The sequence below is a fragment of the Pseudophryne corroboree genome, chromosome 8 (assembly GCF_028390025.1).
Source record: "Pseudophryne corroboree isolate aPseCor3 chromosome 8, aPseCor3.hap2, whole genome shotgun sequence".
NCBI classification, from domain to species: Eukaryota; Metazoa; Chordata; class Amphibia; order Anura; family Myobatrachidae; genus Pseudophryne; species Pseudophryne corroboree.
Genome location: NC_086451.1, coordinates 70,316,883 through 70,334,444, shown reverse-complemented (window position 1 = coordinate 70,334,444; position 17,562 = coordinate 70,316,883). Strand labels below are relative to the sequence as shown.

At 43.3% G+C, this 17,562-nt stretch overlaps 1 protein-coding gene across 9 annotated transcripts in view; it reads right to left on the bottom strand.

Moving 5' to 3' along the window:
• Positions 1-17,562, bottom strand: part of DNM1 (dynamin 1) — a 265,735-nt gene that overhangs the window by 99,610 nt on the left and 148,563 nt on the right. For 6 of the 9 annotated variants that reach the window (XM_063936606.1, XM_063936608.1, XM_063936611.1 and 3 more), the window contains exons 10-13: positions 13,692-13,830; positions 6,351-6,437; positions 4,265-4,335; positions 2,491-2,542 (exon numbers count right to left, since the gene is read on the bottom strand). In XM_063936606.1, coding sequence (XP_063792676.1) covers positions 2,491-2,542; positions 4,265-4,335; positions 6,351-6,437; positions 13,692-13,830 — 349 coding nt within the window. The remainder of the gene's footprint in view (positions 1-2,490; positions 2,543-4,264; positions 4,336-6,350; positions 6,438-13,691; positions 13,831-17,562) is intronic. The other 3 variants (XM_063936607.1, XM_063936613.1, XM_063936614.1) reach the window with 1 other exon arrangement.

Genomic DNA, 17,562 nt, shown 5'->3' with positions numbered 1-17,562 from the left:
ACATGTAAAACATTTTTCATAGCATCAATCATGTAACGTGTTGCCCTACTGGAAGTCACATTCGTCTCTTCATCGTCGACACTGGAGTCAGTATCCGTGTCGGCGTCTGTATCTGCCATCTGAGGTAACGGGCGTTTTAGAGCCCCTGATGGCTTTTGAGACGCCTAGACAGGCACGAGCTGAGTAGCCGGCTGTCTCATGTCATCAACCGTCTTTTGTAAAGAGCTGACACTGTCACGTAATTCCTTCCAGAAGCTCAGCCACTCAGGTGTCGACTCCCTAGGGGGTGACATCTCCATTACAGGCAATTGCTCCGCCTCCACACCATTTTCCTCCTCATACATGTCGACACAATCGTACCGACACACAGCACACACACAGGGAATGCTCTGATAGAGGACAGGACCCCACTAGCCCTTTGGGGAGACAGAGGGAGAGTATGCCAGCACACACCAGAGCGCTATATATATATACAGGGATAACCTTATAGAAGTGTTTTTCCCCTTATAGCTGCTGTTTTATTTATACTGCGCCTAATTAGTGCCCCCCTCTCTTGTTTTACCCTTTTCTGTAGTGCAGGACTGCAGGGGAGAGTCAGGGAGACGTCCTTCCAGCGAAGCTGTGAGGGAAAATGGCGCCTGTGTGCTGAGGAGATAGGCTCCGCCCCCTTCTCGGCGGACTTTTCTCCCGCTTTTTGCTGTATTCTGGCAGGGGTTAAAATACATCCATATAGCCCTGGGGGTTATATGTGATGTATTTTCGCCAGCCAAGGTGTTTCTATTGCTGCTCAGGGCGCCCCCCCCAGCGCCCTGCACCCTCAGTGACCGGAGTGTGAAGTGTGCCTGAGGAGCAATGGCGCACAGCTGCAGTGCTGTGCGCTACCTTGGTGAAGACTGATGTCTTCTGCCGCCGATTTTCCGGACCTCTTCTTGCTTCTGGCTCTGTAAGGGGGCCGGCGGCGCGGCTATGGGACCGGACTCCGAGGCTGGGCCTGTGTTCGGTCCGTCTGGAGCTAATGGTGTCCAGTAGCCAAGAAGCCCAAGCTGGCTGCAAGCAGGCAGGTTCGCTTCTTCTCCCCTTAGTCCCTCGATGCAGTGAGCCTGTTGCCAGCAGGTCTCACTGAAAATAAAAAACCTAAAACTAAACTTTTACTAAGAAACTCAGGAGAGCCTCCTAGAATGCACCCTTCTCGGCCGGGCACAAAAATCTAACTGAGGTTTGGAGGAGGGTCATGGGGGGAGGAGCCAGTGCACACCAGGTAGTCCTAAAGCTTTACTTTTGTGCCCAGTCTCCTGCGGAGCCGCTATTCCCCATGGTCCTTACGGAGTTCCCAGCATCCACTAGGACGTCAGAGAAATTGTATTATTTTAAAATATTATGCAAATGATATTCAAAAATACTATTACTAATATTAAGTTTAGCGTGAATGTCATACCTGAAACGGTAAACGCGATCACAGACCTGGATGAACCATTAGGCAAGTTAGACTCCCGCCTAGGGTTTGGTGGCCACTGAAGGTGCCTCTAAGTATGGTTTAAACTGAGAGAGGAAGTTTGTTGCCTAGGGCCCCATGGCTCAGCATGAACACTGAATATTAGGTATGCAAGCCACAAATTTTGAACAGCAAATTTCTATCAGGATACATATCAAAATTTAATGCAATTATGTTCAGAGATTTCAAACTGGTGAAATTCAATTGCAATTCAGATCAGTTTGAAATGAGTGAATAGTCGCACAAGTGGCGTAGCAATAGCTCGTGCTGTGGCTTGGAGGCGCTGGGTGGCTTGTGGGAGCTGGGGGCCTGCAGGGGCTGTTGCTACTCCACTGCCTGGACCTACAGATACTTGTCTGCAGTCCCATCGCACCTGTCCCCATGGAACATGTCCCTCCCAAAATGGCCACCACCTCAGAGGTGACCGTTATAAAGGATGCTAGAGGCAGAGGCCATTTTGGAAGGGACATTTTTAATGGGGGCAGGTGCAACAGAACCGTAGACCCTCGGCGGTCGGAAGGGGAGGGATACCTGACAATAAGCAGGTACCATGGAGAGCATCTAAAACTTTCTGAATGGGGGTGGGGGACGCCTATTTTATAGTTACGCCACTGAGTCCCAGAACTAGAAATATGTGGAACACACTGTACTGTATCAGTTCACATTATGCCCCACAGTGCTCCCTGTTCACATTATGCATCCCCACTGTTACTGACATTTATCGCAACCTGCGCCTTGATTCCTCATGGACTAGTCTGGTGCCTGTGTGTGTGGGCCCCTGGGCACCTGCACCCGGCCCCCCTGTGTTCATTCTGGGACTGTTCAGAGGAGAACAAATAGTGACTGGGTTCTTTCCTTTACATCCGTGCTAACCTAGCATAGTAGCACTGACACTGGGAGTTCAGCCTACACCAAGGTACCAATTGATAGTGAGGAACAGTTAGTGTCTCTGCAGAAGCTCTGATATATCCAGATATGGATGCACACATCGTACTAACCTGGTTTCCAGATGCTTTCTTCTTGTTCATTTGGCTGCTCCTCTGCTGCGCACTACAATGAAGAGCATATGAACTAGTCACCTGCCTCTACAGACCCTTTGTGGCCTGTGCATTCTTCAACCTAGCCATGGCCCTTGTATCATTTCTAGGACAATCTAGAAGTTATTAACTCATATAGGTGCCCAGTTGTATTGTGCTATTTCCTGTAGCAAACAGGCAGCAATTAGCCTTGATCAGTCCAGTGCAGACTAATGAAAGTAAGTTCCAATGGTGTCTATAAGCTCTGCTTGGGGACTGGTTCCCTGGATCATGCCAGCAAATAACCTCCAACATCTATCACTTGTATATTTGAATAGTTTATGATAACTAACTAAACAAAACCAAGTAATTATGGGGCTGATGCATCAAGCAGTGAAACTAGTGGAGAAATGAGCCAGTGGAGAAGTTGCCCATGGAAACCAATCATCTTGAAGTAACATTTATCAAGTACATTCTATAAAATCGTAGGAAGATGCTGAGTGGTTGCTACGGGCAACTCCTCCACTGGTCCTCTTCTCCCCTCTATTTACTGCTTGATACATCATCCCCAAGTACCATCGTCCCTAACTAAGGGATCCAGATGATACATCAACAGTAAATAGGTTGACAGTCAATAGGTGAAACCCATATGGTCGACATGCATTTTGTTGACCGGTACAAAAGGTTTACATAGTCAAAAGGTCAACATGTACAAGGTCGACAGTGCTTAAGGTCGACAGCTACAAAAGGTTGACAAGTTCAAATGGCCTGTCTACATGACGATGGTCGACGCACATATGGTTGACAAGTTTAATAAAAAAAATTTAAACTTTTCCATCACTTTTAATCAACGTGGATTACAATTGGGAATAGTAACCTTTGCCAAAAGTGTGGCGAGCAAAGCGGTACACTAGTTGGGGCCACATGTGGTTTAACATAGCAAATGACCCCCCCAAAAAGTCAACCTTTTTTTGTGTCGACCATTTCCATGTCTACTTGTTGACCCTGTTTACCTTTTGTACTATCTACCTTTTACATGTTGACCTGTTGCATGTCGACCACATGGGATTGACCTATTGACTGTTGACCTAATTCTGGTTGACCCAGTAATCCCTCCCCCCTAGTAAAGAGTCCTCAGTTCCAAATATAAAATAATTATTTATCATTCAAACTAGAAGCAAAATTTTGCAAAGTCTTTATCCTCAAAACGAAATAAATTCCATAGGGCCTACTGATTTGATGGAACCTTCTTAGTTATTTCAAATGTGAGATATACAGTAACAAAAATTTGCTAAATACTATAAACGTGACTACGGGATATATTTACTAAAACGTGGGTATTCAAAGCCACCGATTATTGGTGGCTTGACCGATGATTTTAAAACGGCAGTAGCAATAAATGTTATATTGACATTTTTAATCCATCAGTCAATATCTGTCTTTCTGTTATATTGGTACATATGCTTATTCTGGGGAGCAGGGCAGTAGAGATCTGTAGACTGGACACTGGGAAAATATAAGACACAGCTATATAACATGGAGAGCAGCAAGTAGCGTCATCACTCAGTATAGTGACCCTAGGTAGTAACGTCTGCTTGCCCTAATCCAATCACTGAAGAGTAAAACATAGTACATAGCATATTTTCAAACAATGGTAAAATGTTATTGTGGTCACAAATGTGAAAGTGATTGAAATTTCTAAATGATATAGGTATATTTATTCCTGTGTTGTAGATGTTGCACAATAACCACTTACTTGGCGAAGCCAATAAAATCTTCATGGTTTGTGTTCATGTAAGCCAGTTCTATGTCGATCAGCAGCATAACCTGTGGGACACAACAGCACTTGTTATGAGACTGTTCCAAAGAACCCTGTTAGTCTTTAGACTGTGCGGTGTCTGGTTATAGCAGAAATAGCTGCATCTCTAATAATGCTTATGATGGAACATTAACTATGCAAGTGATTCCTTAATGACTAGTCTGCACAATGCAGGTTTCCCGAGATCTAACTCGTGAAGGGACTACTGGAGGAGAAAGCCACGTGTGCCCATACACTGGTAGAAATGTTGTGACACCTGATTTACTGGCCACGGCACATCTTACCATCTTGCAATCAGGCGACGGCTTGTCATTTCATTTGGTGCGTCAGCTTCCAGGTGTTTTGACAGCCCCTGCAGCAGCTACTGTACCTTGAGGTACAAGGGAGTGTTACCAAAAAGAAGGGCCCTTGCTACTTGTTTCTGTAAAGGAAGGGTGTATGAACCCAGCTACACATACTGTATACAGCCTGATCCTGAGTTAGACATAAATTGGGCAGCACGGATGGTATAATGGTTAGCAGTACTGCCTCACAGCAATAAGGTCTTTGGTTTGATTCCTACTATGGCCCTAACTGTGCGCAGTTTGTATATTCTCCTTGAACTTGCGTGGTGGGTTTCCTACGGGTACTCTGGTTTCCTCCCACAATCCAAAAATACACTGGTGGGTTAATTAGCTAGCAACAACAAAAATAACCCTAGTGTTTGTATGTGACAAGATTGTAAGCTCCACTGGGGCAGGGCCTGATGTGAATGGCTCTCTGTAAAGAACTGCAAAATATGCGCGCTCTATATAAATGAGAATAACTAAAGCGACTGCAAGTACAGACGTCCGTAGCAGCCAGATATCCGTCCATCTGCATGTATATGGTTGCAGTGTGAATCTGGCTACACACCCACAACACTGATCTGAGATTGATCCTTTCCATGTCTTCGCAAGATAGCCACCCAAATGCCCATTTTACAGACAGAAGGGCAGATGTATTAAGCCTGGAAAAGTGATAAAGCAGTGATAAGTGGAAGGTGATATGGCACCAGCCAGTCAGCTCCTAACTGTCATTTTTCAAACCCTTTACAGTTAGGAGCTGATTGACTGGTGCATTATCACCTTCCACTTCTTTATCACTTCTCCAGGCTTAATACATTTGCCCCAGAGTGATCCGGCACGCGTGGATAGCATCATCCGTTCTCCTATTCTCCATCAGGATGCGTATATATGGTGCAGTGCATGCCCAGTCTACCGATGGTGGAGGCAGACACGTTGGGAACAGAAGTGCTTAACTGGGTAAACCAGTAAAATGTAAAGATGATTTTAACAAACACATTATATGGATTACACTGACATTGATGTATCTAGGTAATGGTTTAGCTCATTTTCACGTATGCCTGTTATGAGGCCAATTTAAGTTTGGGTTCCATTCTTGTCAACTTTAATGTTAAGTCTGGGCCTAAAGCTTAGGCAGAAGCCACACATAAGTAAATAACCTGTGGGCTGTAATAGCAACAGTGTTTCCTTTATAAAGAGAACTCTAAAGGCCCATACACACTGGCCGATACATCGGCCGTTCTATTGAACGACCGATATATCGCGGGTCCCTCGATCATTGTGTACGGGCGATATATCTGTGAACTCCATTGTTCACAGACATATCGCGTTGGCCCTGCAGCACAGCCGACGGGCAATATATCTACCGATATATTGGCGCACCACTGTGTGTATACGGGCGACCAGCCAGCCGCCCGCACACATGCTGCGGCAGCCGACAGTGACTGACAGCTGAACTGGGCGGGCGTGTGTACACGCCCGCCCAGTTCATGACTGCAGTCCCAGACGGATCGAGCAGTGTGTATGCACAGGACACTGCCCGATCCGTCCATAGATATATCTGCAGATCAATTGATCTGCAGATATATCTATCAGTGTGTACCCACCATAAGTGATTGACTGCTTTCACAAAGTAAAACTTACAAAGATAAAGGTACCTTCAGCATACAGAAACTTTAATACATCTAGCATGTTCTGACCTGGTCTTTTGTGCGCCCCTCTCTCTCCCGGATGTGAGTGGTGACAATTCTTTCCATCTCTTCCCGTAGATGGGGATACTGGCTCAGCTGTGGAAGAAAGTGTAGATCTCTGTGGGACAAAGGCTCTCATACAGAATGCAGGTTGTCACCATGGAATTAAAATGACTGACCATATACTAAATTAATTACATATATTAGGAGTTTGGATTTACAATAAATCTGAAATTATTCACAAAAACGCTATATTGGTCAATAGCTGTCATAGTGGTCCCATAAAATAATATAAATTGAGGCAGATTCAATTAGCTGTGAATTTCAGAGGAAAATGGGATGGGATTCCATTAAGGAAAATGTAAAATTACCATAGTAAGCCATTTTTAAGTTGCCGCCATGAATAGGAACTCAGCAGCTACCAATTTCTGCAGCAGTCACAGCCAGTGTCGGGCTGGGGCGTGAATGGCCCACAGGGGGGATACAATGGTAGGGGCCCATGCTTAGGGGCGTGGCCAGTCACCACAGAGACTTGGCTTATCATTAGAGAGTGTATGGTCTGGGCACCTTGATAAATATATACATAGTAAATACTGCTAGTGCATGCATGATAATGTACCAGATCAATAACAGCAATGCACTAGAAAATATACCATAGTCCTGTGCAGAATAAGGTAACTAATGCATATTGTATTCGAATGCACAGTATGGAACCTGACCCCTAGAGAAGGGGCTGGGCCCTCAGGCAGTGGGGCCCACCGTCAGTTTCCTCTGTGCCCCTGTGGATCAGTCCGCCCCTGGTCACAGCCTTATTCTACTAGGCTCACCATCTATAACTAGATCTTTTGGTACGAGTATTCCCTTTATTCAAATAGGTAGGACTGAATCCCAAGACATGGAAATTACACTGGGGTCTGGGAACTACATTTTATGGCCCCAGTGAGGGAACCAGTGCTGTTATATATATATGTATGGGGTCTATAGAGCTTACTAATCCCAAATGGTCTCTTATAACAGCGTTGGGACATTTGTCTTATCACACATCTGCCACAATTGTCTGGCCTGTGTGCATAGATTACTACGTTGGCTTGGCAACACGTCTTCCTGTTTCCTTAAGGGGAAGCCAGGACACAAAATTGGGAATATAGAGCAGCAGTAAGGATATCCCGCATAGATTTCCTTACGGGAATACTGCAAGATTCTTCACTGATGTTTACAATTCCAGTGGGAATCCCCAAATTAGACAATGCTGGCACTAAATAAACTGGTTCCCCATCATCCTGCTCAAACTGTCAATGACAATGAAATTGTAGTCTGGCACGTGGACCAAAAGTAGGTATACAGCATTCTTTGTTTTTTTGTTGCAGAATTGGAATGATGGCAGGGAATCTGAGTGAAGAGCAAAGAAATACACGATGTGGTGTAAATACAGTATAAATATAGTAATATAAATATATAAATAATATAATATAAACATAATATAAATATATATTTTTACCTACTTTTGGGCCACCCTGTATAATTAAATCTAAATTTTTGAAAACAATATTTTTTTATTTTTTTTTAGAGCTTTGAAATTTTTGAAATTTGGGGGTATCTTTATTAGTCAATTTTGGTCGATGTATTGTAGATTTTTTATCTATTTTGCGTTCAAGGGTCTAAATCACACATTTACTAATAGATGATTTTTGACATCGTTAAATTAAAAAAAATAATCATCTTAGTAAATGTGGAATTTAGACCCTGAAATACAAAATCCACCAAACATCAACCAAAAATCCACCCAGACTGACTTTTAGTAAATATACCCCTAAAATGCCATATTTACTAATAAATGAATTTTGACTTTTTTTTTAAAGGATGTCAAATATTATCCATTAGTAAAAGTTTGATTTAGACCCTGAAACACAAAACCGATAAAAAAATAAATAAATAAAAAATTAACCAAACATCGACCCAAATCAACTTATAGTAAATATACCCCATGGTGTTTAAGGCATACAACATAAATAACAAAAGGTACTTCTAATTATTTGTTTAAATGACCTCTTGGCAAATTTTTATAAAAGTCATGAAGTTTTAAAACTGTCCATTTTTACTAATTCTATACGTCCTTTGTGTTTTCTATTTCTGTTTGTCCTCATAACCAGAAACCAGCCATGTAAACCAGACATTAATTACCCAACAACGGTGCAACACTGAAATTGTCATAAAGCACATAATAACTTTTGTGGGATTTTTTTTTAATTAAGCGGTAGATATTGTTATCCTGTCATGTTTAGTGACAAGGAAAATCTTTTTTTTTTTACAACAGTCAAATGAGCATATTATTCTTTTATGTGAAATTCACCATTACGGCTTTGTTTAGAGAGCAGAGGGTCTCTGTAGGTTAAGCTGAAATAATAAACTAAATTTACATTCAGTGTTGCAGTGATGTCATTCAGATCTATGTAAAGAATATTATTAGTAAATGTGAGTAAATGCATTCTCACATGTATCAATGCACTTGTACAACAACAAAAACCAAACAGTATGATTATCAGAAGGGTCATGCAAAATTAGATTGGAGAACAGTGTGTGGTCCATGCACAATTATCACACATTGATAAGAAATTGCCATTTAATTCTGATTTTGCCGACATTATCATCATGATTATACTAGCAAGGCTGTAAGCAGTAACACTCAATCAGATTTCAGAAGCACAATTTTTCAGCATTTAGAGGTCTATTTGTGCCTCTGTGGGTACGGGGAAAAACTAGTGATGTTGCCAGTCACATTGTGCCGTTCCTGAACGGAGCAAAACTGCTGAACCGCTAATTTAATTGCCTCCTCAGAGTCTTCAGAATTCACTATCTTTAAGGTTTAAAAGTCTGTGTTGCACCACATTTATCAAGTTAGACAGAGATGTAGGCCTGTGTTTCCCTGCCGTACCTTGTTGTAGGCCTGTGTTTCCCTACAGTACCTTGTTGAAGGCCTGTGTTTCCCTGCCGTACCTTGTTGTAGGCCTGTGTTTCCCTACAGTACCTTGTTGTAGGCCTGTGTTTCCCTGCCGTACCTTGTTGTAGGCCTGCGTTTCCCTACCGTACTTTGTTATAGGCCTGTGTTTCCCTACCGAATCTTGTTGTAGGCCTGTGTTTCCCTGCCGTACCTTGTTGTAAGCCTCTGTTTCCCTACCGTACCTTGTTTCCCAACTGTACTACTAGTCGTGGTTTATAAATCCAGAATGGAGGTGGTCCAGGAATTGGAGGCTGTGGACCAAACCATTGTGAAGGCTGGGCGGGGAGGATACAAAGATATATGCTGTATTCAGGGGTGTCAACTACACCTATTTGATTCTGGAAATAACTGACTGCCTCAGTGTCTGCCATTCAATTTGTGACTGACATTAAACTACTGTATGTCTGATATGATGGTTCGAAAATCAGATTTATTAAATGGCATTTTCTTGGAAAGTAATGGGGTCTGAGAACCACTCTCCATGTACAAATGACCAGCACTACATAGAAACATGGATACATAGAGGACAATCAAGAATGAGATTCTTCCTGCACCAAGACACTTTTATTTATTTCAGGGAAAGGCGCAGACAAACATATACCATATATAAATAAATATATATATATATATATATATATATATATTTATTTATTTATTTTATTTATTTTTTTCAAATAGACAATACATTAACATAAATCATTGTGTGCTGTATGCTTTCTACATTTTACCATTTGTATAGATGGTAGATGGCGTTTTGATACTTAATGTTGCTCATACGAACCTATGCAAAATCTCCAGGCTGCAATAGGATCAGCTACGCAATGAATGACACAATGTGAGTTTGCCCCTGAACACAGCTGCCATATGTGTGTGTGTATTTGGTCTTTAAGGTAAATGCAATGCCATGAATGCAAGATGCCTCTTGGGAACATCCCCCCTCCCCAATCAATCAGCTGATCCTATAACCCCACCATAAAGTGAGACATTTAGGCTGAGATGTGTTATCAGCACACAGTGATGTTCCTGGTAACGTAGGATACTGATAGCATTGTCTGCGCCTGTCCCTGTGATTTAGGATGAGCGGAGCCACCATGAATATGAATCAGATCAGTATTCTCTCACACATCAGGTGCACACAGCCTCCCTGCCCTGCTAGACCTGCTAACACAACATGAGGGTGGGTGACCCAATTTATGTCCCTCCTATCCAGTGCTACGCCCTGTTTGGAGCTTGGCATCATGTTTAAGGGGGCAGCAAATAGGTGAGAATACAAAGAAAATATCAATTGCAAAGATTTAAAAGATCAATTTTAACCCTCTTGGTAGATATCTAATAAGAATGAAGTTGCCTTATTTTTATGTTGGTTCCATCCTGACTTTATACATCAGTAATGTGAGAAGGAGATTAATATGGGCTGAGGCTCTCACAAACCATCAGCAAATGAATCTTGTCGACTTGCATTAAGAGATCACTGTTGAACTGTTTGTTAGTATTACCCGCCCGCTGGTTTTTTTATTGTACATCCAAGGGGAGATGTATCAAACCTTAGACAGAGATAAAGTGGAGAAGTTGCATCATTTATATTGCACAGTCTATAAAATGACAGTTACTATGGGCAACCTCCACTTTATCTCCTCCCCCCAATGACTAGTCCTGCCCGTCCCCTCTGTCTTTATCTGGTATGTTTATATAGCAGTGATCATGAAATCAACAATACTGACATTTGGGTTCAAGCTACCATAAATTATACATGGGATCATGTACTAACTACTATAAATTATATGGTGATTAAAAGTGACAGAGGAGTTCTGTAACCTGTATGAAAGGACATGCTTCCATACAGGCCACAGACATCCAAGATTACTTCTAATATCCAAAATATCTTACAATAAGCATATTGACGTTTTCCTATAAAATACTGAAGTGATGACATCAGAATTTACCAATTATATGTGATGAAATCATAATTCATTATAAAAACATATATTATTATTATTATTATTATTATTATTATTATTATTATTATTATTATTATTACGGGTTCAGTATGTTTTCCTGGCGGATGGATGCAGGAGGTCACAATACCGTTGCCGGAATCAATCCCGTCAGGGGCGAGGTAAGTATGTTACCCCCTCTCCCCTACCACCTAACCCTTCCTTCTCGCAGTCTAACTCTCACCCCCTTAGTGCTTAAACCTAACCTCCCCCCCGGTGGTGCCTAACCGTAAACCCTCCTCCCCGCATCCTAACCCTAACCTATTCCACCACCACCACCCCTGCAGCATAAACCTAAACCCCCAGGTGGCTCCTACACCTAAATTCTCCACCCCCAACCCCGACCCCAAACCCTGACTCGCCCGCTATACCTACGGTCAGGATGCCGGCTGTTGAGATTCCGGCATCGGTCTCCTGAACCTGTCGGGATTCCAGCGTCGACATTCTGACATGTGTCGGAAGGCCGGCGTTGGGATTCTGACTCCCGGGATCCCAACAGCCGACATCTTAACCGCATCCCAATATTACTTGTGTATTATACTGCTATGCTGTAAGAGTAATATAAAAAACATAACTTAGTTTTCTGTATCTAATGCCTATGTGTACCGATCTTACGTTACCATAAGGATCAATAATCTGTTTTACACGTTCCATTAACTCTCAGATTTCCCCTATGGGGGAACTAGTGCATAACTGTTATAACAACCATATAGACATTTTCCTCACTAAACTGGTTGTTATGGGTTACAGCATCTCAATTCCACAGTTACTTGTGTAAAAGTTGTTATACATATCCCACAATTCATCTCAGTTAGTGCTACAGCACAATACAGGATGACTACATTAAAATGTAAACATACTTTATAGAGTTTTTGGGATTATTAATATTTTTATTTAAAATTCATACCACTACATATATGAATTATGTGCTTGTTTTAAGAGAAATTACAATTTGTTTTGTAATGATGTAATGATTATTTCAGTTTCTGATGTCTTATCACTCTATAAGTGGAATTTTAATAAGTAAAAAGTGTTAAAATGTTCATTACCATTAACATGGGATTCTCAAAGAATTACTAAGTAGTGTGAGGTAATATAAAGTAAAATGGCGGTAAAATAAATAATACTGTACTGTAAGTATTGTTTCATGCCTCTTCACTGTATATTTAATATGTATCTAATGCCACATATGCTGGAGGCAGACATTTTGTGGCCTCAACTAATATTCATGGGAAGCAATTTATCAATTTGCTAGAGACAAAACTGAGTGCCTCTTGCCTCACTAGTGATATCATTAGTTTCTACCAGGTTGTGTCTAATATAGTAAATAATATTTCTGCAGACAAAATGGCTGCATCCATAGTGAATTGGGTGTCTGGTATACATTAATATTCAAAAGGTTGGCTATTTCTGTCTTTATAAGACATTGTTGCTGTTATAGTTATAGCCTACACCAGTGGTTCTCAAACGGTGTGCCGTGGCACCCTGGGGTGCCTCGGGATACTCGCCCCGGGTTGGTGACCCAGGACCAATTCAAATTATTTATGGTCAATGTAATAGGCAAAACCAGTGCTGGTTGCTGCCATTCATAAACTATGTGGACAAACGGAAGCAAATCTTGTCCCTCACCACACAATTAAACCTAAGGATTGCATATAAACACAATTTACAATTTCTCAATAATAAACTTTTGGCCTAGGGGTGCTGTGAAAAGCATTATGATACTCTAGGGTGCCGTAACTCAAACAGTTTGGGAACCACTGGCCTACACTAATAATTGTGAGGGAAAAGGCCACATCTCCAAAACATTATGCTGTTTATCTTACATCAATAGACGCCATAATCTGACTGAGTTCTTTCCTCTTGTCGCTGACACTCACTGTAGATCCAGGAAGGGGTTATATCTCACACCTGCACCAGGTAACAGTCTGTGTGGCTTTTACAGCAATACACCAGTGTGCACTGTGATTCATATAATCTGTGTTCATTTTGGATATACATTTGGCACCGGGGATGACCAATTCGTGCCGTTGGCTGATGACAGCACACATACTAATGTTGATTGGACTTGCCCTTCATTTATGGTCGCATCTGCCGACAGTTTGGTATACAATGACAAAACTAGCTGTCTAATCACTTTATGTGTGGACATCGTAAAACAGGGCAGTCAATAACATAGATTTTTACTTAATGTGGTTGCTCACAGATTCCCTTCGATACAATTGCATAGTCCTGTGTTGCAGACCACTCTGGCCAAGGGTCAGAGTGCAGCCTCCTGCCTCATATACTGTATGTGTATGTATGCTGTAAGAGTAGCCGACTGAACTGTGGTATGTGCCCTTCCCCGAGCTGGTTTACCTTTTCGCTACACTTTCGGATGGTGGAGGTCAGCTCATTAACTACCATATCCACACACTTCAGATTCGGCTCCTTCAGCTTCTGCACCTGCTTTTTCACAATGGCTTCAAAAGCGAGGTCAGGCGTAAAGAGTCCGGTCCTGCACAATCAAAGGTGAACCCCAGCGGGGTTGGGACATACATCAAGACAAGAGGGAGGATAGACAGAGCAGATGAGATATAAGAAGAGAAGGAAGGGCCATTGGATGAGGAAAGGGACAGAGAGAGACATAAGATAAGGAGTAGACAAGAGGAAGGTTAGGGAGATAAGACAGGCGAGATGCCAGAGAATCAGGATGAGTTAGATACAAAGAAGAGACAGCAAACATGGAAAGTAAAAGATAGACACAGTAGGAAAGAGAGTGAAAAAAAAAGAGAAGTACATGAGGCAAAAATGAAAGTCTGGGCACTACTAGGGTAAGGAAAGAAGGGGCAGATAGCTGGTGGGCAACAATGATATGAGGAAATGGACTGTGGGTAGAGAGTAAATAGCTCTCTGTTAACCTAACCCTTCATTAGGAGCCATAGGGCCAAACACTGGGGGATAAGGCAGACATATCTTAATCCTTTGTACACAATTTAGGGACTATGACACAATGGAGGCGGAGAGAACCCAGTTACTTAGCAACTACATCCTGCATCTAACGATAAACCTAAAATGCACTGCAGAGGCTGTAAAATAAGAATTTACTTACCGATAATTCTATTTCTCGGAGTCCGTAGTGGATGCTGGGGTTCCTGAAAGGACCATGGGGAATAGCGGCTCCGCAGGAGACAGGGCACAAAAGTAAAGCTTTTACAGGTCAGGTGGTGTGTACTGGCTCCTCCCCCCATGACCCTCCTCCAGACTCCAGTTAGGTACTGTGCCCGGACGAGCGTACACAATAAGGGAGGATTTTGAATCCCGGGTAAGACTCATACCAGCCACACCAATCACACCGTACAACTTGTGATCTAAACCCAGTTAACAGTATGATAACAGAGGAGCCTCTGAAAGATGGCTTCCTAAACAATAACCCGAATTAGTTAACAATAACTATGTACAAGTATTGCAGATAATCCGCACTTGGGATGGGCGCCCAGCATCCACTACGGACTCCGAGAAATAGAATTATCGGTAAGTAAATTCTTATTTTCTCTATCGTCCTAAGTGGATGCTGGGGTTCCTGAAAGGACCATGGGGATTATACCAAAGCTCCCAAACGGGCGGGAGAGTGCGGATGACTCTGCAGCACCGAATGAGAGAACTCCAGGTCCTCCTTTGCCAGGGTATCAAATTTGTAAAAATTTACAAACGTGTTCTCCCCTGACCACGTAGCTGCTCGGCAGAGTTGTAATGCCGAGACCCCTCGGGCAGCCGCCCAAGATGAGCCCACCTTCCTTGCGGAATGGGCCTTAACAGATTTAGGCTGTGGCAGGCCTGCCACAGAATGTACAAGTTGAATTTTGTTACAAATCCAACGAGCAATCGACTGCTTAGAAGCAGGTGCACCCAACTTGTTGGGTGCATACAGTATAAACAGCGAGTCAGATTTTCTGACTCCAGTCGTCCTTTAAATGTATATTTTTAAGGCTCTGACAACGTCCAACAACTTGGAGTCCTTCAAGTCGTCAGTAGCCGCAGGCACTACAATAGGCTGGTTCAGGTGAAACGCTGATACCACCTTAGGGAGAAAATGCGGACGCGTCCGCAGCTCTGCCCTATGTCGAATGGAAAATTAAATAAGGGCTTTTATAAAACAAAACCGCCAGTTCAGATACTCTCCCGGCCGAAGCCAGGGCCAGTAACATAGTCACTTTCCATGTGAGATATTTCAAATCCACATTCTTTAGTGGTTCAAACCAATTGGATTTGAGGAAATCTAAAACTACATTTAGATCCCACGGTGCCACCTTAGGCACCACAGGAGGCTGTATATGCAGTACTCCTTTGATAAAAATCTGGACCTCAGGGACTGAGGCCAATTCTTTTTGGAAGAATATTGATAGGGCCGAAATTTGAACCTTAATAGATCCCAATTTGAGACCCATAGACAATCCTGATTGCAGGAAATGTAGGAAAACGACCCAGTTGAAATTCCTCCATCGGAGCACTCCGCTGCTCGCACCACGCAACATATTTTCGCCAAATACGGCGATAATGCTTCGCGGTGACTTCCTTCCTTGCCTTTATCAAGGTAGGAATGACTTCTTCTGGAATGCCTTTTCCTTTTAGGATCTGGCATTCAAACGCCATGCCGTCAAACGCAGCCGCGGTAAGTCTTGAAAAAGACAAGGACCCTGCTGAAGCAGGTCCCTTCTCAGAAGTAGAGGCCACGGATCGTCCGTGACCATCTCTTGAAGTTCCGGGTACCAAGTCCTTCTTGGCCAATCCGGAGCCACTAGTCTTACTCCTCTTTGCCGTATAATCCTCAATACCTTTGGTATGAGAGGCAGAGGAGGAAACACATATACCGACTGGTACACCCAAGGTGTTACCAGCGCGTCCACAGCTATTGCCTGCGGATCTCTTGACCTGGCGCAATACCTGTCCAGTGTTTTGTTGAGGCGAGACGCCATCATGTCCACCATTGGTTTTACCCAACGGTTTAATAGCATGTGGAAAACTTCTGGATGAAGTCCCCACTCTCCCGGGTGAAGGTCGTGTCTGCTGAGGAAGTCTGCTTCCCAGTTGTCCACGCCCGGGATGAATACTGCTGACAGTGCTATCACGTGATTCTCCGCCCAGCGAAGGATCCTGGCAGCTTCTGCCATTGCCCTCCTGCTTCTTGTGCCGCCCTGTCTGTTTACATGGGCGACTGCCGTGATGTTGTCCGACTGGATCAACACCGGTCTTCCTTGAAGCAGAGGTTCCGCCTGGCTTAGAGCATTGTAGATTGCTCTTAGTACCAGAATGCTTATGTGAAGAGACTTTTTCAGGCTCGACCACACTCCCTGGAAATTTCTTCCCTGTGTGACTGCTCCCCAGCCTCTCAGGCTGGCATCCGTGGTCACCAGGATCCAATCCTGCATGCCGAATCTGCGGCCCTCCAATAGATGAGCCTCCTGCAACCACCACAGAAGGGATACCCTTGTCCTCGGCGACAGGGTTATCCGCAGGTGCATCTGAAGATGCGACCCTGACCATTTGTCCAACAGATCCCTTTGCATGGAATCTGCCGAAAGGGATTGCTTCGTAAGAAGCTACCATTTTTTCCCAGGACTCTTGTGCATTGATGTACAGACACCTTTCCTGGTTTTAGGAGGTTCCTGACCAGGTCAGATAACTCCTTGGCTTTTTCTTCGGGAAGAAAAACCTTTTTCTGAACTGTGTCCAGAATCATCCCCAGGAACAGCAGACGAGTTGTCGGCATTAATTGGGATTTTGGAATATTCAGAATCCATCCGTGCTGCTTTAGCACCTCTTGAGATAGTGCTAAACCCATCTCTAGCTGTTCTCTGGACCTTGCCCTTATTAGGAGATCGTCCAAGTATGGGATAATTAATACGCCTTTTCTTCGAAGAAGAAATATTATCTCGGCCATTACCTTTGTAAAGACCCGAGGTGCCGTGGACAAACCAAACGGCAGCGTCTGAAACTGATAGTGACAGTTTTGTACAACGAACCTGAGGTACCCCTGGTGTGAGGGGTAATTGGAACGTGGAGATACGCATCCTTGATGTCCAAGGATACCATAAAGTCCCCTTCTTCCAGGTTCGCTATCACTGCTCTGAGTGACTCCATCTTGAACTTGAACTTCTTTATGTACAGGTTCAAGGACTTCAGATTTAGAATAGGCCTTACCGAGCCATCCGGCTTCGGTACCACAAAAAGAGTGGAATAATACCCCTTC